The sequence below is a fragment of the Haliotis rubra genome, unplaced genomic scaffold (genome assembly GCF_003918875.1).
Source record: "Haliotis rubra isolate DU_JTF1 unplaced genomic scaffold, ASM391887v1 Scf535, whole genome shotgun sequence".
Taxonomy (NCBI): Eukaryota; Metazoa; Mollusca; class Gastropoda; order Lepetellida; family Haliotidae; genus Haliotis; species Haliotis rubra.
This window is the reverse complement of record NW_025767230.1, coordinates 413,627-432,030: the sequence shown is the minus strand read 5'-3', so window position 1 is coordinate 432,030 and position 18,404 is coordinate 413,627. Positions and strand designations below refer to the sequence as shown.

The 18,404-nt window shown below is 40.4% G+C and overlaps 1 protein-coding gene across 1 annotated transcript in view; it reads right to left on the bottom strand.

Moving 5' to 3' along the window:
* The window catches only part of LOC124253204 (sodium/hydrogen exchanger 1-like), an 89,388-nt gene that overhangs the window by 59,864 nt on the left and 11,120 nt on the right, over nucleotides 1-18,404 (bottom strand). Inside the window, exons 2-4 of the mRNA XM_046686931.1 lie at nucleotides 2,382-2,736; nucleotides 1,279-1,324; nucleotides 449-490 (exon numbers count right to left, since the gene is read on the bottom strand). Coding sequence (XP_046542887.1) covers nucleotides 449-490; nucleotides 1,279-1,324; nucleotides 2,382-2,634 — 341 coding nt within the window. The 5' untranslated portion in view covers nucleotides 2,635-2,736. The remainder of the gene's footprint in view (nucleotides 1-448; nucleotides 491-1,278; nucleotides 1,325-2,381; nucleotides 2,737-18,404) is intronic.

Genomic DNA, 18,404 nt, shown 5'->3' with positions numbered 1-18,404 from the left:
GCCTTTTGTACAATAAACATCTTTGACTTTGACTTGAGTATTGGCCACATGGTCTAATGGACTGACTGACTGAGTTTGGTTTTACGTCGCTTTTAGCAATATTCCAGCAACATCATGGCGGGGGACACCAGAAATGGGCTTAACACATTGTACCCACGTGGGGATTCGAACCCGGGTCTTCGGCGTGACGAGCCAACGCTTTAACCACTAGGCTACCCCACCGCCCCTGGTCTAATGGAGGGTGACAAGCACTGGTGTTCAACATGGTCAAGATGAGCAGCATGGGTCGTAAGGCCGGGTGTATCATATTACCTGATTTCAATGCTACCTCTATTTTTAGGGGGGTAGTACACTGTTGAAATTTGGTGTTAAAATCTTTCCCTCTATTCAGGTTGTGTTAGGTAAATGACCTAATTACAAATAAATGCTGTAATAGTATTCAACTTACGTAAGAATGGCACCCATCACAGTTCCAATCAGGATCAGAAGACTGCAACAAAACAGTATGAAAATTGTGTTATTGATAATATCATATATTAAATTTAAAGTTTTAATTTTCTTACATATTATACAAATTTAGGACTTTATTCACGGTTTCACTTTTAAATTATGTTCAGGAGGCTGTTTTTTAATAATCCATGTAAAAACATGTCACCACTCGCCAATGATGTGAAATATATTAATTTCTTTCAGACATTTTTTGGCATTTTTGATCAAAGTTATGTCTCCAATATCTTTTTGATAATTGATCGATATTTAGTTAACGATTATCGATCTCTATGATCAATATATCGGTAGCCAGCCCTAGTCTGCATCTAAGCATTACTACCGTATATGACCGTCTATAAGCCGAATTTTGAGGACCCAAAAAGCAGTCTGTAGAAGGGGGTCGTCTTATCCATGGGTTACACTTTCGTCAAACTTTTTTCCAGGGGTAAGAAAACAACATCGTATCACTTCGCGTGAACAAACAACAGAAGACGACTTTGTCAGTAGAGACGTCAAATTTGCAATTAAACATCACTTGACAAGATTATTTACCTTTTAAGTTATAAGTTGTTTTTGCTGGGCATTGTATTATTTGCAGGGATTAAGATTACCGTGTGTATCTGAGCCGGAAATAGCAATCAGCTGTGCACGAAACATACCATTTTGACACTGATTTTAAGGGTCAAGTTTGGGGGTCGTCTTATCCATGGGGTCGTCTTATAGACGGTCATATACGGTAAGTATTTTAACATGAATATGTTGAATTCTTTATAATAAATCCCGTCTTACCAAGACTCAGGCAGTTTTGATGATAAGAAGTCTGCATAATGGAACCCTGAAACATACACACATTGATTATTTGCACATTATTAAAAATGGAAAATTGGAATTGTCCATATTCAAATAAGACTGACAAAACGTTAAACAGACGACCAGGCTGAACATTGAAAGTGTAAGTTGGATGAAAATATGCACAAGGCAGAAATGGCTGATGATATTTTAAAGTTAACAATATGTATAATAAGCATATGCATAAAGTTGCTTGATTTCATAAGAGTGTTCAAAGCACTACCCTGATTAATGTCTCAGATTGATTCAATAATCATTCTCAGCTTCATGGGGAGTATACAATCCGAATGCCTATGAGGTGCTAGAAGGTTTACATCACATTACCATTTCATACCACTGGGTACCCATTTATGGAAGGCACTCTAATACAAAGTCTTTGGCCTTGGGAGACGTCACATGTTTCAGTGTGTGCTAGGACTGAAGCCTTCAATTGTTTGGGGTCCTTCAAATACTGGACCACATATATCACATATTGTACCATGTAGAGATTTGAACATGGACCAACAGCCTTACTTGGCAACTTACACCACCCACTTAGTCTGTCTCACTGAGTCCCTGAACCACATTATTTTCCCTACTGCCAAGCCTTATCTGCAGTGCTAAATATATATATATTCAGAGACTATGCGTTAGTCTGACCACCCACTGGGCTGGATTGTCTTTCATACAATTCAAGTGTTGGACAGAAAGGTGCATGGAAAGTTTACAGAGAGGTGCATGGAAAGTTTACAAAGATTTCTAAAAAAAACCAAATTTGAAATTGAATGTATCACTAAAAGCTTGTTATAAATATAAAGAATCATTATAAGATGGTATTACACTGAATGCAGTCTCAAACTACAATGTCAAAATTGTCTTCAAAAACTTTTAAAAAATCCCAATTTTGAACAAAATAACATTCTTTTCCTCATTTGGCTACAAAGGACACATAGATAACAATCCTAGATAAATCCCTATGATGATGATGATGATGATGATGATGATGATGATGATGATGATCTTTTGTTGTATAATTTCAGATCAGATGCTGGGGGACAACTTACCCACTTTGCTGAGTCCTGCCAACAGGATGACGATGGTGAACAGAAGTGGAGCTCGGACATTGTGAAAGTGCAGACTTGCCACTTCAATCCCATGATGCTCCTCATGGCCGTCAGTATGTTCACCGCTTTCGTTGGTGTGGGACTCATTGTGATTGGTCAGGGACTCATTGCTTTTGGTCGGCTCTTCTATACATATGACATGAATGAAAACCAAGGCCAAAATGACAATTTTCAGGGCACTAGTGCAGGACATGATTGGCCCGTCTTGTGATCTTCATGAGACAATCAAACAGGTGTTTTGTATCTTCAAAATGCATCCGTCTGAGGTGACGAGATTTGCTGAGATATCGTGCTCCTGAAACCAAAATTGCTTTTTTACTAATCATGGTCTAAATCATAGAGTTGAAACTCTAATGCTGAAGGGCACTCTATTAAGCACACCTGCCACTGGACGGGTATATCAAGCATATGTGACACGCTACAGGTATATCAAGCACACCTGCCACTGGACAGGTGTATCAAGCATATGTGACACACTACAGGTATATCAAGCACACCTGAAACTGGACAGGTATATCAAGCACATCTGATACTGGACAGGTATATATATCAAGCACATCTGATACTGGACAGTTATATCAAGCACACCTGCCACTGGACGGGTATATCAAGCACATCTGATACTGGACAGGTATATCAAGCACACTTGCCACAGGACAGGTATATCAAGCACACCTGAAACTGGACTGGTATATCAAGTATACATGACACACTACAGGTATATCGAGCACACCTGCCATGGGACAGGTATATCAAGCAAATGTGACACACTACAGGTTTATCAAGCACACCTGCCACTGGACAGGTATATCAAGCATATGTGACACACTACAGGTATATCAAGCATACATGACATATCAAGCACCTGCCACACAGGTATATCATCAAGCACACCTGCCACTGGACAGGTATATCAGCATACATGACACTGGACAGGTATATCAAGCATACATGACTATTACTACAGGTATATCAAGCAAACCTGACACACTACAAATATATCAAGCACACATGACACACTATAGGTATATCAAGCATACATGACACAATACAGTTATATTAAGCATACATGACACACTATAGGTTTATCAAGCACACCTGCCACTGGACTGGACAGGTATATCAAGCATATGTGACACACTACAGGTATATCAAGCATACCTGCCACTGGACACCTGCCACTGGACAGGTATATCAAGCATATGTGACACTGGACAGGTATATCACACATATGTGACACACTACAGGTATATCAAGCAGCATATATGTATATCAAGCATGACACACTACAGGTATATCAAGCATACCTGCCACTGGACAGGTATATCAAGCATATACAGGTATATGACACACTACAGGTATATCAAGCATACTGGAAGGTGTATGACCACTGGTATATCAAGGCCACTGGACAGGTATATATCACTAAGGCATATCAAGCATACATGACACACTATAGGTATATCAAGCACACCTGCCACTGGACAGGTATATCAAGCATATGTGACACACTACAGGTATATCAAGCACACCTGCCACTGGACAGGTATATCAAGCAGACACTTCAAGCACACTTTCCAGCTGTTAATTACTACCTCAAATGGCCATTGAGCAACATATCTGAACCCAAACTCTTCACTCAAATATAATGAGTGACTCAAGGAACAAATGGCCAGCAACAATAATACTAAAATGCTATAAATGACTTGACTGTGAAACAATATACTTACTTGAGTATAGGGGTGTAGAAAGTACAAGACTTAATACTAAGACAATACCGTTGATCTGATTTAGTTCAACCAAGACTGTCATCTGATTTCAATATTTCAATCATCACACCCTTCCTATTAATGAATGAAACAATAATCAATCTCCAAAAATTTCTGCATCCTGGTCCTTTCTTGGAACGTTTCCCTGCATCCTTGTCAATCATCTAACATTTCACTGGTCATGTCCGGTGTGGTCCACTTGACCTTCCTTAAAATCTACATTCGATCTTAGGAACCCATTCTTGCAGTAAGAGTACTGGAAAACCTTGAGTGTACATTTAGAGTACTGAATGGAATTTAATTGAGTGTGACTAAAATACGAACAGTAAGTGTTTTAAATACTAACAGACCGCTGTCAGATTCCTGGAAAAAATACTGAACTAGGACACTTATTAACAACAAACATAACACAGGCATAAAACACTTGTAGACATTTGAGATTAAGGAGTGGTTTCCTGAAAATATATCTCTCTGTGTAGAATTCAGTTTTCCATATCTAGTCCAGCAACTTCATCTTATCAAGTCTCCATAACTTCAGGAAATAAAACATCTTTTACTGTTGAATAAGATAAAGTTTATATCTATAGACTGTAGACTAAACATATCACTCCCCTTCATACACACTCAGAATAAACAGTGAGTTTACTGCCACAGATTGGCCACTGTCTGCAGACACATATATAGGCAGTCTGTCTCACAGTCTCTGAACTACAGTATTTTCCTACTGCCTAGCCCTCCTAGTCTGTCTCACAGTCTCTGAACTACAGTATTTTCCCTACTGCCTAGCCCTCCTAGTCTGTCTCACAGTCTCTGAACTACAGTATTTTCCTTACTGCCTAGCCCTCCTAGTCTGTCTCACAGTCTCTGAACTACAGTATTTTCCCTACTGCCTAGCCCTCCTAGTCTGTCTCACAGTCTCTGAACTACAGTATTTTCCCTACTGCCTAGCCCTCCTAGTCTGTCTCACAGTCTCTGAACTACAGTATTTTCTCCTACTGTATTTTCCTAGCCCTCCTAGTCTGTCTCACAGTCTCTGAACTACAGTATTTTCCCTACTGCCTAGCCCTCCTAGTCTGTCTCACAGTCTCTGAACTACAGTATTTTCCTACTGCCTAGCCCTCCTAGTCTGTCTCACAGTCTCTGAACTACAGTATTTTTCCCTACTGCCTAGCCCTCCTAGTCTGTCTCACAGTCTCTGAACTACAGTATTTTCCCTACTGCCTAGCCCTCCTAGTCTGTCTCACAGTCTCTGAACTACAGTATTTTCCTACTGCCTAGCCCTCCTAGTCTGTCTCACAGTCTCTGAACTACAGTATTTTCCCTACTGCCTAGCCCTCCTAGTCTGTCTCACAGTCTCTGAACTACAGTATTTTCCCTACTGCCTAGCCCTCCTAGTCTGTCTCACAGTCTCTGAACTACAGTATTTTCCCTACTGCCTAGCCCTCCTAGTCTGTCTCACAGTCTCTGAACTACAGTATTTTCCCTACTGCCTAGCCTCCTAGTCTGTCTCACAGTCTCTGAACTACAGTATTTTCCCTACTGCCTAGCCCTCCTAGTCTGTCTCACAGTCTCTGAACTACAGTATTTTCCTACTGCCTAGCCCTCCTAGTCTGTCTCACAGTCTCTGAACTACAGTATTTTCCCTACTGCCTAGCCCTCCTAGTCTGTCTCACAGTCTCTGAACTACAGTATTTTCCCTACTGCCTAGCCCTCCTAGTCTGTCTCACAGTCTCTGAACTACAGTATTTTCCCTACTGCCTAGCCCTCCTAGTCTGTCTCACAGTCTCTGAACTACAGTATTTTCCTTACTGCCTAGCCCTCCTAGTCTGTCTCACAGTCTCTGAACTACAGTATTTTTTTTCCTACTGCCTAGCCCTCCTAGTCTGTCTCACAGTCTCTGAACTACAGTATTTTCCCTACTGCCTAGCCCTCCTAGTCTGTCTCACAGTCCCTGAACTACAGTATTTTCCCTACTGCCTAGCCCTCCTAGTCTGTCTCACAGTCTCTGAACTACAGTATTTTCCCTACTGCCTAGCCCTCCTAGTCTGTCTCACAGTCTCTGAACTACAGTATTTTCCTACTGCCTAGCTCCTCCTAGTCTGTCTCACAGTCTCTGAACTCTGAACACAGTATTTTTCCCTACTGCCTAGCCCTCCTAGTCTGTCTCACAGTCTCTGAACTACAGTATTTTCCCTACTGCCTAGCCCTCCTAGTCTGTCTCACAGTCTCTGAACTACAGTATTTTGTCCCTACTGCCTAGCCCTCCTAGTCTGTCTCACAGTCTCTGAACTACAGTATTTTTCCTACTGCCTAGCCCTCCTAGTCTGTCTCACAGTCTCTGAACTACAGTCTCCTACTGCCTAGCTCCTCCTAGTCTGTCTCACAGTCCCTGAACCACAGTATTTTCCCTACTGTCTAGCTCCTCCTAGTCTGTCTCACAGTCTCTGAACTACAGTATTTTCCTACTGCCTAGCCCTCCTAGTCTGTCTCACAGTCTCTGAACTACAGTATTTTTCCTACTGCCCTAGCCCTCCTAGTCTGTCTCACAGTCTCTGAACCAGTATTATTTTCCTACTGCCTAGCCCTCCTAGTCTGTCTCACAGTCTCTGAACTACAGTATTTTCCCTACTGCCTAGCCCTCCTAGTCTGTCTCACAGTCCCTGAACTACAGTATTTTCCCTACTGCCTAGCCCTCCTAGTCTGTCTCACAGTCCCTGAACTACAGTATTTTCCTACTGCCTAGCCCTCCTAGTCTGTCTCACAGTCTCTGAACTACAGTATTTTCCCTACTGCCTAGCCCTCCTAGTCTGTCTCACAGTCTCTGAACTACAGTATTTTTTCCCCTACTGCCTAGCCCTCCTAGTCTGTCTCACAGTCTCTGAACTACAGTGTTTTTCCCTACTGCCTAGCCCTCCTAGTCTGTCTCACAGTCTCTGAACTACAGTATTTTCCCTACTGCCTAGCCCTCCTAGTCTGTCTCACAGTCTCTGAACTACAGTATTTTCCTACTGCCTAGCCCTCCTAGTCTGTCTCACAGTCCCTGAACTACAGTATTTTCCCTACTGCCTAGCCTCCTCCTAGTCTCTGTCTCACAGTCTCTGAACTACAGTATTTTCCCTACTGCCTAGCTCCTCCCTAGTCTGTCTCACAGTCTCTGAACTACAGTATTTTTCCTACACTAGCCTCCTCCTAGTCTGTCTCACAGTCTCTGAACTACAGTATTTTCCCTACTGCCTAGCCCTCCTAGTCTGTCTCACACAGTCCTGAACTACAGTATTTTCCCTACTGCCTAGCTCCTCCTAGTCTGTCTCACAGTCTCTGAACTACAGTATTTTCCCTACTGCCTAGCCCTCCTAGTCTGTCTCACAGTCTCTGAACTACAGTATTTTCCCTACTGCCTAGCCCTCCTAGTCTGTCTCACAGTCTCTGAACTACAGTATTTTCCCTACTGCCTAGCCCTCCTAGTCTGTCTCACAGTCTCTGAACTACAGTATTTTCCTACTGCCTAGCCCTCCTAGTCTGTCTCACAGTCTCTGAACTACAGTATTTTCCTACTGCCTAGCCCTCCTAGTCTGTCTCACAGTCTCTGAACTACAGTATTTTCCTACTGCCTAGCCCTCCTAGTCTGTCTCACAGTCCCTGAACTACAGTATTTTCCCTACTGCCTAGCCCTCCTAGTCTGTCTCACAGTCTCTGAACTACAGTATTTTCCCTACTGCCTAGCCCTCCTCCTAGTCTGTCTCACAGTCTCTGAACTACAGTATTTTCCCTACTGCCTAGCCCTCCTAGTCTGTCTCACAGTCTCTGAACTACAGTATTTTCCTACTGCCTAGCCCTCCTAGTCTGTCTCACAGTCTCTGAACTACAGTATTTTCCCTACTGCCTAGCCCTCCTAGTCTGTCTCACAGTCTCTGAACTACAGTATTTTCCTACTGCCTAGCCCTCCTAGTCTGTCTCACAGTCTCTGAACTACACAGTTTTTCCCTACTGCCTAGCTCCTCCTAGTCTGTCTCACAGTCTCTGAACTACAGTATTTTCCCTACTGCCTAGCCCTCCTAGTCTGTCTCACAGTCTCTGAACTACAGTATTTTCCCTACTGCCTAGCCCTCCTAGTCTGTCTCACAGTCTCTGAACTACAGTATTTTCCCTACTGCCTAGCCCTCCTAGTCTGTCTCACAGTCTCTGAACTACAGTATTTTCCCTACTGCCTAGCCCTCCTAGTCTGTCTCACAGTCTCTGAACTACAGTATTTTCCCTACTGCCTAGCCCTCCTAGTCTGTCTCACAGTCTCTGAACTACAGTATTTTCCCTACTGCCTAGCCCTCCTAGTCTGTCTCACAGTCTCTGAACTACAGTATTTTCCTACTGCCTAGCCCTCCTAGTCTGTCTCACAGTCTCTGAACTACAGTATTTTCCTACTGCCTAGCCCTCCTAGTCTGTCTCACAGTCTCTGAACTACAGTATTTTCCTACTGCCTAGCCCTCCTAGTCTGTCTCACAGTCTCTGAACTACAGTATTTTCCCTACTGCCTAGCCCTCCTAGTCTGTCTCACAGTCCCTGAACTAAATTATGTTCCCTGCTACAGGCTAGCCTTTCCTGTACTGCTAAAGCCCTGAACTGAAGCAAGTAGATTTCCTCAGGGCCTGAATCTCATCTCACTGGGGCTCCCTTTTCTCCTAGTCTTTGTTACTGCCAAATTTATATATTTGTTACTGCCTAGCCCTCCTAGTCTGTCTCACAGTTTCAGAACTACAGTATTTTTCCTAGCCCTCCTAGTCTGTCTCACAGTCTCTGAACTACATTATTTTCCTTACTGCCTAGCCCTCCTAGTCTGTCTCACAGTCCCTGAACTACATTATTTTCCCCTAGCACATCACTTTCTGCAATGCAAAAGCTCCAACTGAAGCAAGTCTAGATTCCCCTGTTTCTGAATCCCATCTCAATGGAGATCTTATACAATGTAAAGGAAAATTTTATTGCTATAATAAGAATCTATATCTCCAGAGGCTAAAAGTTATTTTCAGGCAACTAAGGTAAGGTGTTTTTGAGTGAGTGAGTGAGTGAGTGATGGGGTGAAGGAATGAAGGAGTGAAGGAGGGAGGGAGTGGGTTAGTTAGAGTGAGTGAGTGAGTGAGTATGGTTTTACGCCACTTTTTAGCAATATTCCAGCAATATCACGGCGGGGGACACCAGAAATGGGCTTCACACGGGTTAGTTAGAGACACAAACAAGATGGTCAAAAGATTGCGACATACGGTATGCTTAACTTAATTTACAAACAAATTACAACAAGTACTCAGTATCAGATACGTTCAACAGAACCTGACCCATGATGATAAATGATGAATGATTCTGTTTCAATTTTGCATTACCTTTAGTTTTATATCTCAATTACAGAACCGTAACCTAAATTTGTGCAAAACCTTGATTCGTGGATGGCGGTAATTATCATGCGATCTCGTATAAATAGCGGTACTTTTGATGTACACACAATGACATGCCTCGCAAACAAAAATGTTCCGAATCTCTGCATTACACGTAAATCCACTAAATCTGTTACGGTTAATAGTTTTGCCATGACAAAAGGTATAAGAATCCCCTTTAAAACAGATATGCATAACTCCAGTCATATGAAAAGTTTATATGTGATTCCGTGTCGCACAACACAACAACCAGCCTTTATATAGCTCTTACACAGTTCTCGAGCATTTAGGAAAGGTAGGCAGCATCACTATCCACTCAGAACTTTATGGAAATTTGTCGAACATGCGACCGGGAGTCAAAACAAAATAAAGCCAAGGGAGGCAACTCTGGAGCGCTATCAAAAAGGCGTACCGCTAAAAATACTATTGCCTTTGAACATACATGATGCAAGATGTGAGCCGCAACCCACTCTCAAAACTTTAAACATTGTGACCCATAATAACTATCACCTAATCAATGATTTTACAAATTACAAAAAACACACTCTCATAACAAATCTAATTGTCCAGCACTGAGATAAATAGCCCAAGATCACTAATGCCAATACCAAATTGTATTTTTACAAAATGTCAAGTAAAAAAGATACCGTTAGCACCAACCTTCTCACATCTCGTCGTCTGCTTTCCTAGGTGTCAATAATTACTGCAATGAGCTGTCATATTTAGTGATATATCGTAACCGACGACGTAATCCCAGAAAAAAGGTTACATCACATTTTGTATGCACCCGAATGGGTGATAATTTCAAATGGCTTCAGTAGCCAAACGTTTCATTCATGAGTGGAATATTAGGCATTTTCAATTTGCTGAATCAATAAATAAAATAATCAGTTAGTATACAAAATGAAATCGCACATTTAAAACATGATTTTCGCCGCACTTCCCTTATATCCACGAATCAAGGTTACGCGAGTGTATATGATTACTTCTACGTAACTGATTTATGAGTACACAAATGTTTGTACTTCGTAACAAGTCATGCAGAGAGAAACGTATATTACTTCCAGTCACTTACTTCCCAATTAAAACACATGATGACAGCTATAAGATGCCGGAAGATATATTTTTACCTGCACTGAGTCAAATTGTTACTGAAGGTAACCTGCACCTGCCATATTTAACATGCACCAGTGCAGGTTGTAAATAGCAAAATTTCACCCTGATAAAGGATATCCATAACATACCAAGTCAACAATCAGTCAATGTTCTAGAAAAGTGATGTGGAACTCTGGCTTAGGGTGCCAAGAATGCTCCATTGACAGTCAAATCAGGTCAACCATTATAAGGGACCATTCATAATTTAAGACAAGTGTGATGATGATTTTTGTGAATAAGCTTGTACAATGTGAATGACCCTCCCCTAAAATATATGTACAAAATAGCTGCCCTACCCCCCACCCCCCGCTTGTCATGTACAAAGTCAAGGACTCTTCCCTTAATTTTTAAGCATCATTTTTTAACATTGACATGTGTAAAATTGCTGACCCCCTAGTATATGCGTACAAAAATGATGACCCCATACCTCCGCAGTACAAAATGGGTGACACCACCCACCCACCCCTCTCTTTAAAATCATCATTCTCTCTTCCCGAGTCCCAGCCATAAATCATGAACAGCCCCTAAGGACCATATAATAGATATTATATTATATGGTCTCTGGGATCTGAAACCCAGACCGGTCAGGTTAGGGCCTCTCTTCAGTCTGGTTGGCTGGACAATGTTGAGTTGAATGTATTTGAGCACGACATACTGCAGCTGACTCATGTATCTCCATGTTACGGCTGACAATAACGACTCAGACCGGGAGTAGGGTTTGTAATGGTTATTGCCCATCAATCTCCTGTTCATGTTATAAAAGTGCAATCGACAGCAGTTATGTTTGACAATTTCACAGAATGTGTGTGTGTGTGTGTGTGTGTGTGTGTGTGTTGTGAGCTGCCTGTGTGTGAGGAGAGTGATGTTTGTGTAGTATGTTACAGGGCTCGAGTTAGTGCTTTGTTACTTGCACTGATGCAACCCAATGTTACAAAGTGCAACCTTGTTATTTGTCTAACTTGCAATTGCACCAGGTGCAAGTCAATTTTTGAGATATATAAATCAACAATAAATCTAACATTATAAGCATAATTATGTCAGCTAATTTTTCTTCTAAACTTTGAATAATTGAATAGAATATTTCTTTCATTACATATTGCAATAAGAGCAGTGCAGCTAGAATTTGGCTGGTGCAACTAGGTTTTAATCTCAGGCTGCACCTGGTGCAAGTAGGTTAACATCTCTTAAATCGAGCCCTGCTGTTAGTATGACTATTATCATGTGTGTGGTATAGTGATGTGTGATGTATGCTGGGGTGTGTTAGTGTGTGGCTAGGATTAGTGTGCATGTGTGTGTATCTGTGCATGCATACACATGCACAGGGGCTTGTATTGCTGAAAATAATACGTCCTGGGTCCTACAAGCGCACATGATATCCATATACATATAAAGAGGTTAGCTTGATATGTGTGTCTGTATATCCGATCTTCTTAGTATATGGATATCCTTCTTACGTATAGATATAGCTGACTAAATATGGATATCAGTGTACGCAATACAATTTTCCCTGTGTACACATGCATGACTGTTCTTACATTTTCGTAATGCACTGCAATCTGTTAATCATCTTTGATATGTATCTATGACACAAAGAATGCCTTATCCTTCATGTAATGGCATAACCAGTCGATCCTTTAAAGTTTGACATTTTGCTATCAATCTTCTTTAACTCAATATGACTACATGGTTTTACACATTATGTGTATTAACAAATTTCATAAAGCTAACTAATTATTTCATGATTGAGCTGACCCAATCATCAATTATGAGATTTGTCCCAACACTAGTGTGTGTGTGTGTGTGTGTGTGTGTGTGTCGGGTAGCCTAACAGATACAGCGTTCCTCGTCACACCAAAGACCCGGGTTCAATTCCCCACATGAGTGCAATATATGGAGTGAGTGTGAGTGAGTTTGGTTTTACACCGCTTTTAGCAATATTCCAGCAATATCACACCAGAAATGGGCTTCACACATGGTACCCAATGGGGAATTGAACCCAGGTCTTTGGCATGACAAGAAAATGCTTTAACCACTAGGCTACCCCACCGCCCCAAACAAGAACAGAAGTAGTGGTGTATGTATGGGGAAGCACAAAGTTCAGGCCTTGTCTGTACGGATACGATGACAAAGGAATTTTTGTACACATGCAGGCTTGTTGTCATGGTCTGCAAGTTGCATCCTGTTCAACATTTGTTTGTTAAAACGAAGAGAGAAATTAGATAGGTGCCTCATTCAACAGTATAGAAATGACAACATCAAGTTTAGGAACAGATGCTGGTCTGGTATTTAACATTTTTAAGATTTATTATCATTTTCAAAATATAACAAATCCTCTTTGAATGTCCAACTGAAACCGGATTGTGGTTATGATAGACGTTATATTTGAGATTATACTATGTCAGTAAAGTACGAGTTCTAGAACTGGTCCTATTTGATATTTGAACCCACACACTCAGAGTGAGGCACCTAACTGACACAAAATGTCTGCCATCCAACCCACTCAGCCTCTGCAGCCTCCAGAAAAATAAACGTAAGACAAATGGTAGTCAAAATCACTAACTCTGGTAACTCTAAATTGACATGTCTCTCATAATGGCCAAATGCTATGAATACAAAAAGCCGATATAAAAGAGGTCAAATGTAACAAATGATATATCGTAGATGACACTTTCACAAAACTGACAGTGTGACAACTAGTGTTGGGAACTGGTAAAAAGCTCATAATTGATGATTGCTTCATTACCACCGATCAATCATCGAAAATAATTGGTGAGCGTCATTTATGAAATTTGTTAATGCACAAAAAAGAAAGAAAAAAACGTAGTTATTTTTTGGTTTTGGGCAAAATTCCACATCTTTAAAGTATGACTAGTATGTTGGGAACATAAATGTCTTGATGTCTTTAAGATAAATTCAATCATGACTTGAAACGAGCTTGTAGTGCTTATGAAATGTAACAGACACAACCAACCTTGTGAAAAATATTGTTGATGAAAACAAGTGTTCCAGAATTGTTTGTGTTCGATCATGAGAAAACATGATCGATTGCTTGGTCGTTTAGTCACTGCGACCAATATTTCAATTAATTGGACCACCACTAGTGACAACTGGTAGTCTAGAAATTGTACTCAGAAAGCTTTTTTCCAATTATTTAAGACCAGAAGATGATCATTTCTGTAGTTATTCTGGTGTGGTTGGGGAGACAGGAGGGTGAAACACAAGTTGTACTACTGAGGTAGCTCCAGGCCTATTGACTGTCAAACTTACTTGACTTGGACGATTACAGAGACACCAATGAGTGTTTGTGATCTCACTTCATCAGTCCTCCTTGCTAAAAACATTAGAACAACATCTACAAGATTTGTGAAGACAACTGGAAAAAAACCCGAAAACAAACAATAGTGACCATATCCCAAAACAGAGGCGTAGCTACTAGGGCTGCGCAGTATAACCGGTTTACCGGTATTTACCGGTTCAGACATGAAAACGAAATTGCGATACGCTGATCGAAAAACGGTATTTTGACTTGCATTCAGAAAACTTCGTAACGCTCGGAAATCTTCAGATATTTCCTTGTTTCATTTGTGCCAAATATTATGTATATTTAAATTTTGTCATGATTAAAAGTTTCTAATAGAGCTTAATCAAGCATTGTGATTTTGTTGTGTTCATGCTTTATAAATCAAGCATTAACTCGAATATATGTAGTTTTTTGTTTAAAAATACTTCTTGCAATATATTGCAATACATATCGCAATATATGCTTCCGCATCACAATATATCGCAATATGAAAATTCTCTGCAATAACCACCCCTAGTAGCTACCGTTATAAAAAAAAGCCCAGGCTTACACATGATTGTCGCTAAAAAGGATGCGTAAGTCCTCAATACTATCTAAATATAAAGCTTTGCAACCTATTGGGCATACACGAAAAAATTGGCTTGCTACATGCCTGCAAAAGGTCAGAGAGTCGCAGCATCTATTATTAGGAGGTTTGGTATTCAAGATGATATGAATGTGTCACCCCACAGATGCCCAAGTAGGCATTCTTCCTAGAGAAACAGCTTATTCTCATTTAACGTAGCCTGAGTGAATATTACACTAATACAATGGAACCGTGGAGGAATAAGAACTAACTTTGTAGAAAGCAAGCCTTACTCAACAATAATAACTGTGGTATTTAACCTCCAATAAAAATGTCAAAAGATGATCGAACATTTAATTCACATGTTACCTATAGTTAGCTTTCAGGAGGGGGAGTGGAGTAGCCTAGTCGTTATAACATACGCTCATCATATCGAAGACCTGTTTTTGATTCCTCATATTCGTACAATGTGAATCCCATTTCTGGTGTCCACCGTTGTGATATTGCTGGAATATTGCTAAAAGCGGCGTAAAACTAAACTCACTCACTCATCAATTGGTAAGGTTACCAAAGGTAAGCTTCTGGTGGCACATGTATACTAGTTGAACAGGGACCACTATGCGACCTTGTTACACTTAAAACTAACTTCCAACTGTGAAGATCCGGGTTAGAACTGGCCTTCAGCAACCCAGGAGACTAATGGGATCGGGTGGTCTCGCTGACTTGGTTGACACATGTCATTGTATCCCAATTGCGTAGATCGATGCTCATGATGTTGATCACTGGATTGTCTGGTCCAGACTCGATGATTTAGAGACTGCAACCATATACTAGTAGCTGGAATATTGCTGAGTGCAGTGTTAAACAACAAATTAACCACCCAAATCGTAATAAACCTGACACGACCCCCAAGACCTCTACAACTCCACTTGACAACACATGTGCACTACTGTGTAATGATTACTGCAAAAAGCTATTTAAAACACAGGCTAAAATATGAAACATAAGTCAAGACTTGGAATACAGAATTGTTTGTTTCTACATTTCCTACACTCAGTGCGCTTAATGAAGTATGGAATAAAATTTGAAAAATAGAAATGAATGGTCCAAATTAAAACTTCGAAATGTGCAAAAGGTACACAATGTTTAATTGTGTACCAAAGTTTATGAAACGTTAAACATAAAGGCAACTTTGTCATCTTTAAATTGATTTATTATGTAAATCGAATATAGATTAAATTAATACTTCAGAAACATTTTTTAATAAATGTAGATAAAAAAAGATCAAGTTGACCTTCATATTATATGTCGCAAGGGTGAGTATTTTGTTTTTTAATCACATCGGGACATAACTTTTCACAGCGGCAGGCAAAACTGAAATAAGAATTTTTTTTATTATTTCAGGGCAACAGGAGATGGGACACAAAAGAAACCCAAAATACATGTGGTCAGTCTTATCATCTATTTGCTTTAAAAAATTGTACCTGTAAAACAATGGAGTGAATTGTCGAAGAGTGACTTTATTGCTGTCTGTTCTGACGAGGTATTATCTTAAAAATTATAGCTTTTCCGAAAACTTCACTCTTGTAAAGTGTTGAGTTTCATCTTTTAGGGTAATCACACGTTGGTTTACCTTCGCTGCAAAAGCTGTAAACTTGCTGATGCGGCTTTAAGCAAAGTTCACTCACTCACTCTCCACAACTGCTGAAATTTCAGCAGGTCATTACTTTACTACTGAGCTAGTAAATAATTTATCCAAGAACTTGACACCATTCACAATCAGAGACTTCTGTTGTCTGTGAACATGTGGAGGAAAATCACCCTTGTTTTAATTTAAATGAGTGAGTGAGTGAGTGAGTTGGCTTTTAGCAATATTCCAGCAATATCACGGCGGGGGACACCAGAAAAATGGGATTCACACTTTGTACCCATGTGGGGATTCGAGCTCGGGTCTTCGGCGTGACGAGCCAACGCTTTAACCACCAGGCTACCCCACCGCCCTATTAATTTAAGACAAATTCAACTGACACTACAATACTGAACTCTGTCCTATCGAATCTAATCAAATATTCCACAATGTAGTTTCACCTAAATATCAGCATTTTTATATCAGAAAACCTAACTTGACTCTACCATTTGGCATTTGAACACAATCCAATTTTGAAGATGCACACTTTAATGTTTCTGCTATGGCCACAAACCAAATAACATGGCAATCTATAAAAACTCGGGTTCATTTTGGATTGGCAAAACTGAAGAAGTCTGGATTTAATCAATTGTTTTATCAATAAAATTGTCAAGGAATTTCATGATCTGTAGAACCAACATCCCTCTTTTGAGTGTACATGTACCAGAGCTCCAGATAAGATTTAGCCCATGTGGGTACTGTACCCACTGTATTTGTTTGGAGTGGGTATTATGAATGTTGAGTGGGTATTTCATTTTCCGTTACCCACTGCTTTCAAATATGTGCGTATTTCAGTCATTTTACTCACCTAAGTATTATGTCATTGAGTAAGATTACTAAGCAGGTATGTTCTGCCTTATGTCATACCTAATCAAAACCAACTTAAATATAATGGAAAGGATTTCATAAAAAATCACTCATCCTATACTGACAGTACAACACTTGTCCTATACTAACAGTACAACTTGATAGCAATCGATGTCTTTTTCATTATGCAAGAGATTTTTATAAATATATTCCGTACGCATTTGTTTTAAACTTTTTGCGTATCTAACATTTTAAATGCGTAATTGGTACGCAACAATTATTTTTTCAATACGTAATTGGAAATTTTCTATGCATATTTTACCCGGATACGCAGCTTATCTGGGCTTCTGTGTACTATTTGTTACATTGATGGGTCAAAAGATGTTGAGATGGTGTCAGCTGCAGCTGTATCTAACTATTGTGCTGTGTCCTTCCAACTGATGGAAGATCAATTTTTATATAGCTCTGGCTATAATATTACATTGTTTTACCTTGGCTCACCAAACCATGGGTCAGAAGGAGTCGAGTTGACTTGAGTTGGGCTTTATGTCACATCGGAAGTCTGCATTCATAAACATTTTAAGTACCAAGTCCAAATGACAAATGTTTACAAATAGAAAATGTCATGGCCCCAAATTCAAAAACAAGCAATTCGTCATTCACATTACATATTTACAATTTATGGTACAGGTCAACTTCCCTCAGGTAGTTAACAATGAGATGCCCGCTCATGCGGGAAAACAGATCTAGATTTGTTACTTCATAATGTGAATCCCTTGCATTTGAATAGTCTGCACAGTCAAGCAGTATATGCTTCATGGTGGACACTTCATCGTAAGAGACACACATAAAGGTTCATCTCCATCTGTTTTCAGGAGATAGTCATGCGTAAACCGACTGTGGCCAATACGACATCGTAATATTTCCTCATCATGTCTTGACTGACAACCCAAGCAGGTAGGGGTCGGAATGACTCCAGTTACTTATTTAGAGAAAACATGATGGCATTGCAAAGTGAATGAGGTGAGGTGAGGTGAAATGGGGTGAGGTGGTGAGGTGAGGTGCTTGAGAATATTTGAGCTCATGACGACGGCATGCACGCGTGTGTATGTGTATGTGCTGCTGCTTGTACTAGCCCAGACTTAAGCTGGTATTATAGTGCTAGCCTACTGAGATACCATGCAGCAGTGAAGCATGAATACCCCACTCAGACACATTATACTGACTCCGAGCCGACCAGTCCTTGTTGTACTCAT